Source organism: Mercenaria mercenaria, chromosome 7 (assembly GCF_021730395.1).
Source record: "Mercenaria mercenaria strain notata chromosome 7, MADL_Memer_1, whole genome shotgun sequence".
Classification (NCBI taxonomy): Eukaryota; Metazoa; Mollusca; class Bivalvia; order Venerida; family Veneridae; genus Mercenaria; species Mercenaria mercenaria.
In genome coordinates, this window is record NC_069367.1 from 37,531,662 (window position 1) to 37,551,218 (window position 19,557).

Genomic DNA, 19,557 nt, shown 5'->3' on the forward strand with positions numbered 1-19,557 from the left:
ACAGCATGGTTACAACACGGCATATATAAGTGAAGAAATAAGAATATGTATTGTCCACGTGAAATTTACAACTGTATGCCACATATACGATCATTGTCTATTTGAAGGGCATAATGAAATTATCAAAAGTTTATACCACATCAAAGCAACGCCTCCTTTTCCAACCTTTCTGTGATGCGATACTGACAAGTCTTTATCACATGTTACTGTAAGCCTGTATTCTGATATAAGAGTGTCTAGAAAATGCACTTTTTGTGGCTTTAAAAAGTGTTTGGAATACCTAATTTTTTTCTCCGCATTATACTTGTTTAATGCGTCACATAAATATGAAGTACTGGACATCAAACCAGTGACATTCCATATTAACAAGTTGATATTCATGATATAGAAAATAAGCACCATAATAACAAAGTACATTGCATATATAACTTGAGCTCCTGTTGACACTACAAGGAACATTAATATACTCAATCAGTGTTCGGACTGGTATTGTCAGTAGAGTAATGAAAACGACTAGAACGGTTCTAGTCCCTCTTTCTGTACGCGGCGTCCTGTAAATTTTGTGCATCGACTTTGCGGAGTGACCAGTACTGTCCGCGAGCCGAAAGCGCGAAAGCATGTTATTATTTGTAGTTCTTTGCTAAATTTCTGCGATGGAGCTTATCATGTGATAACCAAGGTTTACATGTGACCCCACGTGGCCATACTTCTCTCTGTAACAGCCCTTCAGCCATTTCATCGTCGACAACTCACAAGCACACGATGACTTTTTTTACTACAGCACCATGTTCATGCAGAAGATTATTTATGTCCTCAGCAGAAACAGCGTTACTATTACCACCTTCATATAACCTTTATGGTTTCCTGTGAACATTCTTTACAACAAAGTCATCTCTCGCCGACGTCTCTTCACGCGAGGTGACTCGAACAGGAATCGTATTTTCAGGAGCGGAGTGTCCAGGCACGAGACTTGCCGACCCAGAAGCTTCGTCATTCATATCAGTTTCAGTGCAGTTGCTTTCATCTGGTGGGGCATTTTCAACGTTCGCCTGGATTGCCCTCTGTTGTCCAATATGTGATATGCTTGATTAACGTATTGTACAGCCACTGGCGGCCGTCACATGATTAACAGCGACAGACATACTACCATACATCTAGAGCTACTTCCGATTTCAAACTGTATCCAAGATATTTACCTAAATTTACATTTACAGAATGTTCCGGTGGTAGGGGCTCGAATTCGGTCGAAAACCTTCAAGATATAGCCAAAATAGTGAAATATCCTACGTTCAAACACAGCCTTGTTCCTTTCTATGAGCAGCTACCCAGGTGCCCGATCTTGATAGAACCTATAACTACACGTTCGTAGAGGTTATAAGTATATATCCATATGGGCTTAAAACCTTCTGGACTTTAACATGGTTATAATAGTAACATTTATAAGAACAAACGCTGTGTGACCATTATATTTGACCCTCTAGGGATACCCGAGGGACACACAAGATACCTGGTATTGGCCAGGACCTATATATCAAAAGTTCACTGTTGTAGTTTACTATCTTGAAATTTCGAATAAGTATTTCGAATTTTTGACGTAGTCATTGTTTTGACACCATGTGCCCCTTAGTACATTATTTCATCACGGCCGGGCACCTGGATAAAACCATAAGCCAGCTGGATGACTTCCTCATATGAAGAATTCAACGGTCCAAGTGAGGCTTGAACAAACATAGGTGAGGGGCAAGTGATTAGAAGTCAGCGACTTTAGCCACTCGGCCACGGAGGCCCCTGCATTTTTACGTCATTTTCGTATGAAATAACCAATCAGTTTCTTAATCCTCATATAAAAATACATAACTGTGTTCGCAAAAGCGTAACATAATTTTAAGAATTATTCGATTTCCACCTTCTATGCTTTAAGAGTGAAGACATATGTCCCGGGGGAATAAAATAATTAACTGCTATTGAGGCACATGCACTGATTTACAATATATTTAAGGCACAGTGCCTGCTACATATTTAATGCCTGGTGTAATATATGGTGAAGAATGCAATAAAACAATATACAAAGACACTATATAAAGATACGTTTAATACATGAAAGATTACTTATTGTTAAAAACACTATTGATATATGAGCCGTGACATGGCAAAACCAACATAGTGGGTTTGCGACCAGCATGGATCCAGACCAGCCTGCGCATCCGCGCAGTCTGGTCAGGATCCATGCTGTTCGCTAACAGTTTCTCTAATGGCAATAGGCTTTAAAAGCGAACAGCATGGATCCTGACCAGACTGCGCGGATGCGCAGGCTGGTCTGGATCCATGCTGGTCGCAAACCCACTATGTTGGTTTTCTCATGGCACGGCTCATATCATATATTAAATATATGTCACTGAAAAGTGTAGAAAAGTAAGGTTCGGCGCTGGTTGCGTATTCATCCTATATGTTTGCTGTGTTTGTAATTTTTAAGTTTGTTTATATGTTCGTGTCTTTATGACGTCATTATGATAAATACCATGCCAGGAAGAGTAAAATAAAATGTTTCATACCCTGATAAAATATGCATGTGCTTCGAAAGTTATGGTGTGAGTCTTTCCATTCGTTATTGGTTGTGGTGACACGGAAGAACCAGCAGTCCCCCAACTATTCTTGAAATAGTTTACCTCTCCCTTGTTATGACGAAACACCAAATGGTGTAACAAGATTTCCGGATCGGAATCAGTGACATCGAGGTTCTCTTTGATGGTATCAGCAATGTTCATTGCAATTCTGTAATATAGTACCAAGTGATAAGGAAATGGACCCGCAAGTGAAAACCGGAGAATGCCGAAATCGCATACAGAGCAATAAGTATTTTACCAATGGTCATTACAGGGCCAATGCTTAAAAGTTCGACACTATAACTGTATTCATTGAATAGCACTCTAGGTACAGAAAATGCATATTGGACACTTGTTCAGTTTCTGTCTTACCTATATTCATCAAACTCAACAGTATAATCCTGTCAGAAATCTGTATTTACAAGCTAAATGACTGGGATAAATGTTAAAGAGAAACTATAAACCTTTGAATTGTTTACGGTATCATCTTCATAATGACGTTACAGTTGAACCTGCCTGAGTGATCACCTCTATTAAGCAGCCACTTGCTTAAGCAGCCAGTAATCTTACTTCCCCAATTTACTTTCTGTTCTAATTTCAATCTCTCTTAAGCAGCCAGATTATGCTGCTCCCCTGGATGGCTGTTTAACACAGGTTTGACTGTAGTCAGACTGGCTGGATTATTACCTGGCTAGTTTTATAGCATCGGTAAATGAATATGTAAAAGACATTGATTAATCATCAAAAATAAACATAATGATTGATAATTGATTAATACCTCTCAGTTACGAGTCTTCATCAGGATTAATTTGTGATTACTTTTTGTTTGTCATTATTCTGTTTTGGACCAAGCAGATATTTTAACTTATAGGAAACATAACTACAGTAAATATTGACGCTATAGCGTTGCTTCAGAAATTTAGCAGGGTAAGGGTTACAGACGTGACCGCATTTTAACGTGCGAAAATACCAGTGGATGATACAGCTAAAAATGATTTATAAAATAAATACCCGATACTAGTATCTAGATGCATTTAAATGAAATGGATTATCAAAGACAGGGGCGGGAGGATGGGGTGGCTCAATGATAGCAAGAATGCAAATGTAGAGTTGCAAAGCATATGTGGCTAGTCAACTTAATACGCATCCTAAAATACCTTGTTAGTTTCCACACTGTAGTAAGCTCTTACTCTAGTGCCAAAGCACCATACTGTATAAAATTAAAGAGAAAATGGTTTATGTGTCAATACACCAAAATTCACTTTATATATGAAATTTTAAATATAAATACTCACGAATAAAAGGGTTGAGTTGGAATTGTGACATATAGTGTCAAACTGGCACCGACGTCAAATGAAGACGGAAGTATCCATTTGTAAGTGTCACTACGATCTATTTCAACAATGTCGATCTCAACCTGAAAATCATAAAATAAATACAAAACTAATAGGCATAACCAGATCTACATATAAGTCGTTCCTTGACAATATCTGCATTAGGAATATAGATAACAAAATATTCACGAAGAACATTCCTTTGCCTTTCTAATCTGACAATTTAAAGAAACCATATTCCCTCTTTCAAGAGTTACAGTGCTTAAGGAAGCTCTAGACCTTAGACAAAATTATCAAATATTAACGCACACAAATGAAAATAAAGATTGAATACTGTATTTTCGGAAAACACACAATTCCCGTGTTTCATTGCTACGCAGAGGTCTATACATATACGTATGCGTAAATCTATTCCGTTTTTTTTTGCGGGCTACACAATTTATTAGGAGTTAAAATATAGTGAGATCATATTGCGAATACTTGTACAGATAGCCTATATCCTATACATTTGTACTCTTAAACATTTACGTTGAAATAAGTTATATCACAAATGATTTCAAAATGGCAAAAAAAAAACTCTATAAAGAGCATAAATCCGGGCAAAATATTTGTCAAAAAATACAATAATAATGTTAAGACGGGCGCCTTGTTCTTTTTAATACTATCTTGTTTACAAATTATCTGGATATATAATAGAAAATGTTGTTTTTTTTTTTCAGATTTGTTTTTCAAAAAGAAAAATGATTTAGTTAATTACGTGTATCAATGAACCTTAGGCTAAACTAGAAGATGCTTTTGTAGTAAAGCATATGTCTTCCCTAAAGCATAATAGTTTATAGGTAAGAAGTAAATATAGAGGACAGGAGCGAAAGTCAAAGAGACACTGATGGTTGACTTGGTAACTATCATCTACTCGGCATGTCTTATCATTCTATGAGGTTTCCACGTTCTATGTCAAGTGGATTGGAAACGGTTTTCCATGTTCTGGGCCCTGTGACATTGACCTCTAAATGAATGGCAGCAAGATCAAAAGGGTTCATCTACTAGGCATGTCCAATCATCCCGTAAAGTTTCAACGTTCTAGATCAAGTAGTTCTCAAGTTATGGATCGGAAATAGTTCCCTATGTTCTGGCCTCTGGGTGGTTTTCCTTGTTCTTGCCTACGTGGCCTTGAGCTTTGATCGAGTAAATCCTATGAAGTTTGAAGGTTCTGGGTCAAATGGTTCTCAAGTTATTAATTCGAAACGGTTTTCGTGTTCTTATCCTTGTGACCACGACCTTTGATCGAGTGACCCCCAAAACAACATGAGTCATCTACTCGGTAAGTCGTATCATCATATGAAGTTCGAGGGTTCTATGTCAAATTATTCTCCAGTTATTGATCGAGATTGAAATTAAGTGTGAAGGATTTATGCCAAATGAAAACAAAAGATTACATTATGCATGGCAAAGTTACAACCTGGTCAAGATCTGACATGACCTTTGACCTCCAACTGTGACCTTAACCTTTGATATAGGAATCTGGGATTTGCGCAGGACACTCCGTCTCAGTAAGGTAAACATTCAAAGTTGGAACAGCAAATGACAATATCATAATGCTGACAAAAAAGTTAAAAGCACAGTGAACCAAAAGATTAACATTTCTGAAAATTCCTTTCATTATATGATTTAAAATATTCAGAAAAGCTAAGAATCTGCGAGCCGACTGCCGCAACTCTAACTTTACCCTCAGCTTTTCATTTATTTTTATGACTGTATTTTTGGAGAGCAAGAGGACAGGTGGTGGATTCCAAATGCTGCGAACAGAAGGATGTCCTTACTCCTTAACTTTCTTAACTTTTCTTAACACAAATATATTACCAGTGTTAAACAATAGGATGTGATTACCTTTACAACTACCCGTGTTTATATAGTAACATCATTCTTGAATTGACTGCATAATTTGTGCATATAAATCGTTCCCTCCGATCAAAAATTGTCAACATCAGTTGAAGAAATGTTCAAAATACGAAAGTACGATACCGTGAATGTGTTATTTGTGGAAATAATGACAATCTTTCACATAAGTAATTGTGTAACTTTTAGGAATTTAAGTTGATATTAATATATTCTGAGTTGATCAAGTATAACAATATATATACATGTATTTGTTTCGGAAATGTATTATTGATAGTCTTGTGCGTAGACTAATGAAACATGTAATCGGTATATAAACAGTTGCGTTTGATTTATTTCATCATGTAACCTTTTAAGATTTTTGAGAAAACCTCACAGATATTTTTTTACTTAGTTCAAGAAGATACGACAGTAATTATTTAAAGTCAAATGCATATGTAATTAAAACTTCGAATACGTTAGAAAACTCTTCAGGGTTAGTCACACACAAAATATCAACTTCTTACGTTTGACTCAGCTACGTGCTTTGTCGATAATGCGTTTTATCACACATAAAATAATTATCTAATATCAATTGACCATAGACAATATTTATTTTATACTCAATAAAACGTGTCACTCAGCGAGTATTTTAGCCTTTAGTATAAAATTTATACATACATTACACCTCTACAAGCTTTACTGATGATCATTACTTAGCTCTGAGTGTGATCTATATAATGTGTTTAGCGGCGCAATGTGAAATACTATTTCTCATTAATTTGTGAAAGACAATTAGTGATTTATATTCCCTAAAAGATGTCATTGTGCAATATTTTATTGCTGGTATTAAATTTATACATACATTACGTTTTCGCCAGTCTTACGGAGCGTCATTACGCCGACCTGACCTTTGAATGCTATCAAGATAATGTGTTTACCATCTATACAAAAATTGTTCTCAAATTATGATAGAAAATGCAATAAAACATGTCACCCGTCAAGTATTTCAGTTCTGGTATTAAATTTGTATATACATTTCGCCCCATTTTGTGGCATTACGCATCATTTTGCTACATTACTGTACATTACTGTATTAAAGCAGATCCTACACGAAACATTTATCGTGTATTCGTGTCCGCGGGTCGAAGTAACGAAAGGTCGAAAACAGCTCAATTGTCGTGTTCCTCGAATGTCGAAAGGCGAACACACGACAAATAAGGATTATTTCGACCTTTCGTGTTTTCGTTACTTCGACATTTTCCTCGCCGACACGAACACACGAAATGACAGAAATTTTAAATCAGTCACCATAGATAGGTGTCATACACATTGAATTAGTCAGTATATTAGGTGTGGAAATTTTAAAAAGTCGCAGCGTATTGCAATATCAGGACTAAGATCACAATAGTATGACAACTGCTTTTATAATATCTAGTGATTATTTTCTATGTAGCAATAATTTGAAAATGTAATATGACATCCACCGTTACACTTGGAGTAATTACTGAATATATCATAATATTTCATGAAGGGCATTAATTAGCCAGATCAAGCTATGTTAATAAAATAATAACTAAAACTGTTACATCTAAGGAAAATTCCACTGCTTTTAAATTTGGAAATTAGTTTAAGCAGTGAATGATAACTTGTATGCAAGGTTGATGTTATCATTGAGGGTTTTTTTTTTCAGAACACTCAGGAAAAACGTGAAAGCAATATACAACACTTTTACTGGAACTAGAGACTAGTTTTCTACGAAATCAGCACAAATCAGGTCCGAAGCGACGCTGAGGGGAAAAAATCCAAAGCAGAAAAAATGCAAAACACAAAACATTCCTTAAAGATCTTAGTTCTGTATAAAATTTTGACTTCTGATATGACGGTACATAATTATAATTCTAAATTCAATATTGAATACTTCTTTTATTTTATTAAAGACTCCACAATCAGCGCAAACATAATTTGCAGGCGCTTGCAGATGAACCTAAGAGTCAAGAGAGAACAAAAGCGTCACATGTAAAAGCACACACTCACTAGACACTCCGATACCAGATGCTTATCAACAGCACACATCTAATTCAATATGAACGCTACTTAAAGGCGTATGCCAGAATTCCCTGTATATGAGATGGGCGAAATTTTTCCCAATAACAGAATTTCTTCAAACTTCGGATATTGAAGGATAATCATCTAAGAAACAAAAATATGTAATAAAAATCACAGGTCACCGGTGTTGAAAAAGAGTTATCTGCCCTTGAAAAAGTCTTTTTTTGTGGAAATGCCGTTTTCAAGGGCAGATAACTCTTCGCCCCGGATTTAGCATACGTCCTTAAGTGAAATAAAGGGTCATGCAGCTGCTGATGCTTCGAGTTATTTGCAGGCAATGGAGAATTTCGAGTTCACCGTGGTGGCATGTTTAAAACAAGACATGTTAGCGTTTTTTAGACCAATTTCAGTTAATTTGCAAGAGAAAGATTGTGACTTATGTGCGCACACTGAAGCCAACAACCATGTTAGCCTCTTGAAATCTTCTATTCTGAATTGTTTGAAAAAGTAATGAGCTTCACAAAATCATGTATCGGTAGACAACGGTTCAGGGCAAATGCAATGACTGATCACTTTAAGGTGAATATCCCCCCCCCCCCCCCCCCCCCCCCCTCTCCCCCCTCCACTTTTCGGAGGTGATACAGCATCTTACGCTTCGTTTTCTCAAACGACTTTGAGATGTGTTAAATTTGGTAGATTATAAGATTCTTTCACTGGTTGTAATTGCAGATGGGAATTTCCGGTCTCGAGGGTAACTGTTTAGGCGTTTACGAGTCTCCACCTAAACAGTTACCCGAGAGCCGGATATTTCCATCTGCACCTATAACCAGTGACAGAATCTTTTTCTTGCATACCGATATCAAGAAATGATGATAAAAATAAAATCAGTCGAACGGCTTTCTTTTTAGAACTATTTCTTATAGCAGCGTATTTAAACAAAGCGCGGGAAAGCAACGTCCGTAAACAGGAAAGACGTCATGACATTTCAAAGACAAATAACAATGTTTAGTTCCGGTTTTGTTTTATCAGCTGCAGCGTAACGTTATGAATTTTTGATAAAATAACGTGTTTTGGATCGAGAAATATACTTTCAGGAACAAAGAGGAACTGTCAAGGTACTGGATTTTTATTCCGTTTTTGAGATAAAATATAAATAACTATATAAATTTTCTACATATATGTAGTTCGTAATACGTCATTTAAAGCACGAGAGTCATCTTACACCCCGGGTGTAAGATGGATTTTTCCAGCACCGGTAAAGATACCGGAAATCCCCGTCTGGTATGCAAGAAATCTCCTAGAAAAATCATGTCTGTCAAACGGAGAACGTTTAAAACAAAATCAGAACCGTTTTATACGCCCGTTTGAAAAAATACAACCGGAAGAATTAAGTTTTCATCCTATATATGGGTGTGGACGAAAAAAAAAACGGGTTTTATATTAATTCTCCCACACTGAATGTACAAACGCATTGAGTATACACTATAAACCTAATCCTAACCTTTAAACAGTATATCATAATATGCTCAATACGTGCGTAATAGCTGCGAATTAATATTTGCGAAAAATCGGTGTCCGCTCAATAACTGGAGTACATATTTTGTATCAGAACTAAAACTTATACAAAGTTCTTTTGCCAAGGTAATTGTACAGTTTGAGGGAGTTTAGTTCGTTTATACTCTTAATTATGCTACACCCTATTTTGGTATCATTAGCAACATTGACAATGTATAGTTTGAGGGAGTTTAGCTCGTTTATACTCTTAACTATGCTACACCCTATTTTGGTATCATTAGCAACATTGACAATGTATAGTTTGAGGGAGTTTAGCTCGTTTATACTCTTAACTCTGCTACACACAGGTTTGTAAAATATATGTTTCCTTTAACTAGCTAACATGGTTGCAAATGTACTGTTTATTGATAGTTTCCGTCTTTCTTCAAATCTCAAGACTGCTTCTGTGGATGTAAATATGTTCACTTTTATGATTTGTGTGAGACTTTACTTGTACGTCTTATATGTTATTATTTGTTAGATGATTAGCGGTCCATAGAATTATTCTCAAACTAAACGTAGTGCCGTCAGAATTGCATCTGTTTTAACAATAACGTTGTCACTAAATAATGAAGTCTGTGAACGTAAGTGTCCTTACCTTTTTACTCAGTAGACAAATATCGTTTTCAAGGTGGCTTGATTTCAATACTAGATTTTTCCCTCACTGATAACATCTCATCTACTACTACTTCTTCCTTAACATTCTTCTTTTTTCTGTATACTTTTCTTTTCTTATTTGCCTTAAGTACATAACTCCTGTCCCATGCTTTCATATTTTTATGTCTCATTCGGGGTTGTAAGCTATAAAAGTTATCCTGATTTCTTCCATATTCCTATAACGGCTTGATTTCATTTCTTTCGTTTCTTTCAATCACATGCCAACGAAACCATTGCCAAAACATGCCGTCACGTACACGTATTGATACTACTAGTTGTCCGGAACACGTTCTCCCACTGCACAAATCTTTGCTAGAGAGTGCTCTTATCTGTAATAATATAAAATATTCCCGAAGAACCATGCAGCTGAATATGGACCAACTACACGATAATCGCTTGCTCATTATGTGTCTTTTGAGTTCTTTATTTGTTGTTACATTCTCGTTCTGGCTTGCATGCCTCCTACTTACTGCTAGAGATGTTCACAAGAATCCAGGTCTAGAATCAACACCTTCTTCTATATAATCTCAGGCAAACACATCACCGTATGTACAAGCGATATTAAACCATCTTTCCTTCATACATTTAAACGTTCAGAGTAACACAAACTCGATATTTTATATGCAAAACTTTTTGAATTTGATATTTTGGCCTTTTCTGAGACATGGTTAAATCGCTCAATTACTTCTAAAGACTTAGTGCTGGCTGCACTCATATCATAAACCGGAACGAAAAGATCGTGATGGTGGTTCTCATGGAGGAGTTATTTTGTATGTTAGAGAGAATATATATTGCATGTGCAGATCAGACCTTGAGACCAATCGTCTTGAATGTCTATGGATGGAAATAGTTCTTTGTAATGATAAACATATACTATTTGGAGTCTTCTACCGACCTCCTAGCTCTGACACCATATACAATAACCTAACTGAGGATTCTATTGTCCTTGCAATTGACACAAACATTTCGGATATAATAATCACTGGAGATTTCAACTACAATGCTCTATGTCCAACTCCACACAGAAACATTCGTTCCATCACACAATAATTTAATCTAGAACAGATTATTGAAGAACCAACTCATTTCACTGAACACTCAACATCCATTTTAGATCTCATTTTCGTGTCAAACGGAAGTAACATTCTTCTTTCTGGTGTTTGGGAACACTTTCTCGAACAAGACCAACGGCATCACAATCCAACTTTCGGGCTTCTCAAATTTAATAAACTGAAACAAAAATGCTTTGACAGACTGATATGGGAATATGATCGGGGAAACTATGACAGGCTAAGAGCGGAAATCGACAATTTCAACTGGAATAGCTGTATCGACTCAGATATCAATATATATGCTTCCAATATAACCAATCAAATCGCAGTCATTTCGAAACGTAATATTCCTAATAAAAAAGTCACAATTAGACCCTCAGACGTTCCTTGGATGAACAATAATATAAGGAAGAACATACGAAAGCGTAAGCGTATTTACAGAAAAGCTAAGAGAACAAACTCATCCCATCACTGGCAAAAATTTCGACAAGTCCGAAATGAAACTGTTTTGAACAATAATATAAGGAAGAACATACGAAAGCATAAGCGTATTTACAGAAAAGCTAAGAGAACAAAAGTCATCCCATCACTGGCAAAAATTTCGACAAGTCCGAAATGAAACTGTTTTGCTCATTCGTGAAGCCAAATCACAATTCTTCATCAAACTCACAGATGAACTTAAAAACGGATCATTCTCTTCCAAAAGACTGGTGGACTACTACCGTCCATGCCCTCTAGCCCCGGGTTGAGCAGAACTCAACATTTACACATGCTAAAAGTACAAAAAGCAATTTAGAGACATCTGCAGATGTATTCAAACAGCGGTGAACATGGAACCTTCAATGATACACAGGTTGTGGCGTGTAATTCCATGAAAAGCGGCATTTGGTCCCCAGATGAAGTACATGTAATAGGTTTGCCCCAAACGAGAAAACAATGGGCAGAACTAAACCAACTGGAATTTAGAAAGGGGATCTGAGGTTATGGAGCCTGCATGTCACAGGAACTGTCAAAAAACAAAATTAAAAAGCAGGCACCATATCCATGGGGTGATTATACAATACCCAAGGCTATGAAAGCGGGAGTATTGGAACCACCCAGGACGAAACGGTCATGCTGAGAAACTAAACAGTACCAATAACACAACATAAAAGTCGTGCTGAACGATCTGAGAAGATCGAAATATAACAGCCCTGATTAACTCCAACATTCGTCAAACAACGTCTTCTGATCTTGAAAAGCTAACCTTTTAAATGATTATTTCCAAGAGCAAACATACAATGATGACGAAAATATAGAGATACCTAATCTCGTTCTTACGAATTCTACCACTATTTTAAATGAAATTCATCTTTCTCTAGTAGAAACTTAAGATGTCTTGAAGTTTCTACCAGTTCACAAGGCTGCAGGTTCTGATGGTATAAACAACAGAATTCTTCTTGAGGCTTATCATGAATTATCTTTTCCTCTTTGTGACCTTTTCAATGCTTCACTTCAATCTTCTACTGTGCCAGCCACGTGGAAGGAAGCCCATGTTAGCGCAATTTTCAAGAAAGATGATGCCACTCTTCCAAATAACTATCGTTCAATATCTCTCTTAAACACTACTGCAAAAGTTCTTGATCGCCTCATTTTCAAGCATAATTATAACCATTTTCATGATTCTCGCATTTTAAATCCTGTACAGTCTGGTTTCATTCCGGGTGACTCCGCGGTTAATCAACTTGTTTTCATATACGATACCCTCTATAAAGCTCTAGATAACGGTCTAGAAGTTCGTGTGGTATTTTTCGATATAAGCAAGGCCTTTGACAAAATCTGGCACAAATGTTTACTGTGTAACTAAAATACGCAGGAATCACAGGTTCTCTGTACATGTAATTTCAAGATTATTTCTTACATAGACGTCAACGTGTCGTACTGCCAGGAGTTAAATTGAACTGGGCATTTCTGAAAGCTGGAGTTCCACAGGGTTCAATTCTCGGGCCCCTTCTTTTACTTATCTTTATCAATGACGTCGTTGATGAAATCAGATCATGCATCAACCTGTTTGCAGATGATACAAGTCTATATATTATAGTTCAGCAACCGGACATTGTGGCAAATCTTCTCCAGTCTGATATCCAAAAACTATTCATCTTGGGCAGAAAACTGGCTTGTTACATTTAACCCCGCCAAATCAGAAACTTTTTTAATTTCAAGAAAACTAAATGTTCAACTACATCCTCTTCGAATGTTTAACCAGATTATTCCAGAGGTACTTGAACATACACATCTTATTTTATTTCTGTATTTCTGTCTAATGATTGTTGCTGGCATTCTCATATCAACTACCGGTACATTGTAGAAAAGGCATGGAAAAGGGTAAACATAATGCGTAAATTGAAATTCTCACTTGACCGCCGCTCCTTTGAACCCATATAATATTATATTTCTTTCATAAGGCCAATACTCGAATACGCAGACGTAGTGTGGGGCAATTGTACCAAGTATGTTATGGTTCAACTCGACAAAATTCAAAATGAATGTGCTCGCATTGTCTCCGAAGGTACCAAACTTGTTTCCTTGGAAAACCTAAAGAAAGAAGTACCCTGGGAGTCACTTTCCGACAGACGTTACAAACATCGACCTCTCATGTTCTTCAAAATGAAATCTAATCTGACTCAAGCATATTTATCCTCTCTAGTTCCTGACTCAGGTGACACTCGCTACATCCTAAGAAACTCTGAAAATATCCATGGTGTACCTGCAAGAACATCTTTATATTTCAATTCTTTTTTGCCTTCCGTTGTACGTGATTGGAAATTATTGAGACCAGATATCCGTAATTCTGAAACACTTTCATCATTTAAAAGTAACCTAAACAAAAACAGGCAGCGTACTCCAGCCTATTATTACACCGGAATCAGGATACTCGAGGTGATCCATAAACGACTACGAACAAAATGCAGTGCACTGAATCAACATCATTACCTAAAAATATTTCTCCTACACCATTGTGCTAGTGTGGACAGATTGAAACTAATTTCCACTTTTTTGAATACACAATTTTTAATCGTTGTCGAAACGATCTTCTTAATAATCTGCGGAATTTCGAAATTGACTTGGATACTGTTCTATTTGGAAACCCAGACCTCTCTGACCAGGATGACATGACTATATTTACTCATGTACATGTACAAGCATACATATCCGAAAGTAAGAGATTCTTTTAACAATTTTGAGACATTCCCATTTCTTAAGACTTTCTCTCTTGTATTCTATCTTTGACTTGTTCTAACTTCTATATTGATGTGAATACTTTTCTTCTACCATACATTGTTCCCTTTCCATTCTTTACATTAATAATGATTTATATATATATATTTTAAGACTCTATTCCTAGCCCCATTACAGATTTAAGCTCGATATGCTCATATAGTTATATTTTGCCCGCAAAGGAGAAGAATTCTATAAGACATATCCTTTCCTGTTTTGCCTTCACCACAGTATGACATATGTACCAATATAAATAATGATGTACTCTATTATGGGAATAAATATGTTTAAACTAACAAAAAAAAAAAAAAAAAATGACGGATTTATTAAATTTCTAAATATATATTTGAACTGTATTTTCTTATTTATGTAAAATAATTTCTCTTCTTTTTTCCAGCTATAATGAAAGAAATTACTATGTTCTACATCGTACACTCAAGAAACATATGAAATTAATCTATTTTAAAGGTTATTTTCTAAACACAAAATTCAGCAATTCATTATTATTATTATTATTATTATTATTATTATTATTGTTATTGTTGTTGTTATTATTATTAATATTACGGTTAACCGTTAAGCATTTCATTAAAGTAATTTTTGATTCTCGGGAGGGACATTTTAGAATAAGTTAAAATACAATTAGAATGCATAGGATAAAATAAAAGATTTCAACTTTATTCCTATGACTTTCACACTTCATTGACATTGATATCAACATACAAATATAAAAGATACATTACATAAAGTCAGTTTAATAAAATGGCATCTAAATAAATTTCTGAAAGTAAGGAGGTAGGTTACCTTGTTACAAGGGTAAATTCAAATTAGTTGAACCGCAGCATATTTTTGTATTTCGTGTAATATGAAGTTTTAACTGCTACAATCTCAATTTCGTTTGTCCCTGTCCCTTCAAGTTCAATTTCTATTTAGGTTTGAAGAACATGACCCTCCAAAGGTATTTCATATTGAAAGAAGAAGGAAAATACGGATATTTAACACTTTTCAGTGTATTTTAGTTTCACTGATATCCGTAGAAGTGTGCATAATTGATAATTTTACTAGTATGCACGTTAGCTTTCTAATATAAGCTTAAAATGTATATGTCGCGGGGCTCGTGTTTCCATGGTTACGCATTTTCTCTCATTTTTAAACAACTATGTATAAAATAGGGGTTTTCGACGGCTTCAGTGCCATTCTATTAATGACCAACATGGAATATTAGGGTAATATTATTAGCAAAATACCAAACACTTTACATGGTACCCTATTTTTCTTAAGGTTTAAAGTAACCATGGCAACGGAGATGTTTAAAATAGCTTATATCTTGCTTTTTGTCGTAATTTCTTATAGAAAATATTGAAAAAGATTATCTTTCTGGTTGATGTAGCTTTAAAACATATTATTTCTAACGTAAGTTATATTTTCGTGTTATTTGCATTGATTTAAATAAATTTCACTGCTTAGAATACTTACAGCAGTACACCTCGTCTGGCATTGTTCATGGAAAAATCGTTCAGCATGCTGCTGTTATTGTCATGGATATTGTTTAAATGAAAATAAAAAGACGACGCTGTGTTTCTTAAATAGACCAGTGTCAACACTTTTGAATTTTACATTTAGATACATAGGTCACGGGCTTCGTTTCCGTGGTAACATCAATTCAATTCAAGAAACCACAATTTTCTGCTGAAATTTGAACAATTTTAATCTTAGTTTTAGTATATGAGTAACAAATTATCAACAGAAACTGTAAAATAGGTATTACAATTCAATCTGCTAGATTTTTTTTATTTGAAAATGGCCGTAACAAGTAACCTTTCACCAAACTATATCCCAAATAGCATTGGTTACCACCATTCATTTTCTTACATTCCGCATAACATTTCTATATAACTTTATTAAAGAAGCAAAATATTGATCATTATTCAGAGGAAAAGACTCAGCAAATAATGGTTATTTGAAAATAGTTAAAATAAAGAAAATGCTCAGAATTACGTACTTTCAAGATAAAAGCTATTATTTTGCGCGGTAACTGACACGTAACGTCATGACGTCAATGACGTCATTTTAAGACAACATTGTTTTGAAGCGTTTCTGCGGCAATTTATTCATTATTCCTGCATTACTAAACCATTAAGCATCAGATCGAAGACAGGTTCATGATTTGTTTTCAGAAGAATGAATATACAAACACATTTAGTTTGTCGTAAACGTCGTCGTAAATCGTCACGTTAGCTTTCGGTTGGACATGCGCACATACAAATATGAAGGTAACCTACCTCCTTAAACAGAGTTGCTGGTCCGGTTCTTCAAGACACTTGTGCAAACTGAGAAAAGTTTGAATGTTGGATCTTGTAATGCATTATCCGAAGCGCCGAAGAACTGACAATACGCAACATGTCACTTCTTCCAGACCGTTTTGACATGCAAATAAATCAATAGTTTCAAAATGATTTACATTTGTACACAGAAAATTCGGCAAATAAAAATATGCTTTTTTCCGCAAAACTGATACGAAAATTTTGACCTAAAATTTTTCATGTGTTCGTCTATTGGAAAATCACAATTTTGATAACATTTTCACGAATAAAAAAATTCTAAAATGTATATTTTAATTAAAGTTTTCACAGTAGTAAATAAACATATGGTCTATAATATGATGAAATAAAATGTATGCGCCCGTGTGCTTTGACAATAATTAAAGAGCTTCGCACATTACACTCTTATTTTAAAACATAATTTCGAATTACATGTATAACATTTAAATTTAACCCATACAGCGACGTTCATATGCCGAGTCTAGTCCCCATGTTCACAAAGTAGGCCTAATTTCAGTCTCAACTAAGCCTGATGATGAAATTTAAATAGACACATATATCAAAATTGCATGTTTAAAACTAACTATTGAACCAATTATTTTTTTTAATTGACTATTCAGTCTTGATGGTAAGTTTCAAAAGGAATTTAATCAAAATTTACAATCAAATTTCGATCTCAAAATTGGGCGAGACCAAGAAATATTTTATGAACATGGAACCAGGCCTTATTTTACATTATTCTATACCCTACTAAATATAGTAACAAAAGAGCAATTAAAAAAGGTCATCACGGTTGCCGTTGGAGAATCGAAAATGGCACAGTGTGCCTCACACGCCATAATCGTAATGGTCCCGGGAAACCGGAACGTCAACATGTTCTGTTGTTGACGTCTTGTAGCAACGTCAGAATGGCAGGTGAAAGAGTGCTGTATAATTTCCAGGCCGATTGTCAAATAATGATGACATTGCTGATAAAAAAAATTTGATGCTTATTAATTTCTGGAAAATAAAGGCTTTATTCTTCATTATCAGGATAAATGACGTTACGCCATTACCTCCGGTTTATCAAACGTGTAGAACTACCTTAATCGTTAAGGTAGTGGGCCCATAAAGACAATCGGTATTTTCCGTTCGATTACGTAACTACCCGTACCCTTTCGGCATTATTCGGTTGTTATTAAAAATCGAAAATATAAAACATGAAATCACACGGAAATTCCCGATTGTCACTTAGGGTCCGCTATGCATTATTTTAACTCACCGGCGGATTGAAGATTTCCACTACTTTTTCCTTCTCGATGTAGTCATATCCGCTGTCGTATTGTTTGTTCAGTAGCCAGTCACGTTCTAAAGCTTGACACTGTCCGTTACTATCTTGAGGAATTTTCACTGCCACACATTTATTTTCACTTTTTTCTGCGCCACAAAACATATCATTATAATTGTCGTTACCGAATGTGCGTTTGTACTCTATATTTTTCACGTTCGCGAACACTTTCAATGAAAAGAGATCTAATGTTGTAAGAAATAAAAAACGGAATGCCAACTGAAGTTCCATAGCTGCGTCTCAATTAGGTGAATGTGAGGAGTTCGCGAAACTGTGAACTGTTCAACACGGAATCCTTTACCGGAATGATTCAGTATAGGTTATAGTCTCACTGAACAAAGTTCCTTTATTATTCATGGAATAACAACTGACAACCTCTGTCTCTGTGCATTTATTCCCGCTGCAAATTGATATATAAAAGCTATGGTGGCATATTTCTGCCACGAGATAGCTAGGTAGCTATCGCGAGTTACCTTGATGAAACGAAGTTTTCTGAAAAAAATATCTCAACAGTATAAAGTTTTCTGGAAATATTATTAGATAAATACTATTTTCTCGATGCATTTGTGTAAGTGCTCACAACTGTGCTCACAACTGCCATTTATATTTATTTATATTACCTTTCTCAGTCCTTACGGAGATTATCCCTATCGCAATAGCCTAAAGTTTCCTGGAAATAAAAAGCAATCGAGAAAAAACACTTTATTGTGTATGGTGGCATATTTCTGCCACGAAATAGCTAGGTAGCTTGATAGCTACCTAGCTGTCTCGTGGCGGAAATATAGTTATCTCGTGGCAGAAATATGCCACCATACTACCTAGCTATCTAGTGGCAGAAATATGCGCAGAAATATGCCACCATACTACCTAGCTATCTCGTGGCAGAAATATGCCACCATACTGACGTACTGTTTAGAACAGTTCTCGGAAAACGGGCGTACCTGTATCTTAAAATAGATTCAATTAACGTAATAACAAGATCTATCATGTGTTTACGAACCGAATAGAAATATCCGTCCCGAGGGCACCTGAGCATTAGGCGGTAACGAAGCTTGCCGATATATTGCTGATACATTTTCCTGCATATCGTATACATATTAGTACGCATTTTATTCCGGCAAATTATTTTTATTGCGTACCGTTTTTACAATTGATAGAATAAATAAAGCAAATTGTTATACTTTCTTTGTATCACTCTCTTTTATAGCAGAGTAGGTACACAAAGCGCGGGAAATTAACGTCCGTAAGCAGAAGTAACGTCATGACGTTTTAGTGAGGCACAGCAAGATTCGACTGTAGCGTAAAGGTAGAGGTACAACTGTTCTGAATATATTATATACCTGAATCTTAGCATTGCTACCAATTCTGCGGGGTATTATTTATCTATTAAATGTATTTGGATATGTTGTTAACTGCATTTTATACAAATAGTTTAGAAAACAATCATAGCCTTCTGCCAGACCCATAAAGTTCGGGTGGTTCACGCCCATTTAAATGTGCATATAGCAATATGTGTCTTATAACAGT

The 19,557-nt window shown here is 35.6% G+C and overlaps 1 protein-coding gene across 1 annotated transcript; it reads right to left on the reverse strand.

The window, feature by feature from the left end:
• Positions 1 to 854: 854 nt before the first annotated feature.
• Positions 855 to 18,309, reverse strand: LOC123555926 (uncharacterized). The gene is made up of 4 exons (XM_045346513.2): positions 17,965 to 18,309; positions 3,899 to 4,020; positions 2,667 to 2,772; positions 855 to 1,061 (listed from the first exon to the last, which is right to left on the reverse strand). Exons 1-4 carry the CDS (start codon positions 18,259 to 18,261, stop codon positions 855 to 857), a joined length of 732 nt encoding a protein of 243 aa, XP_045202448.2. The 5' UTR covers positions 18,262 to 18,309.
• Positions 18,310 to 19,557: the final 1,248 nt, after the last annotated feature.

Coding starts and splice junctions, on each gene's coding strand:
- LOC123555926 (XM_045346513.2), bottom strand. CDS start 18,261: ATGGAACTTCAGTTGGCATTCCGTTTTTTATTTCTTACAACATTAGAT. Junction 4,021..17,964: donor TGGAAATCTTCAATCCGCCG/GTGAGTTAAAAT, acceptor TATGATTTTCAG/GTTGAGATCGACATTGTTGA. Junction 1,062..2,666: donor TTCGTCATAACAAGGGAGAG/GTAAACTATTTC, acceptor ATTGGACAACAG/AGGGCAATCCAGGCGAACGT.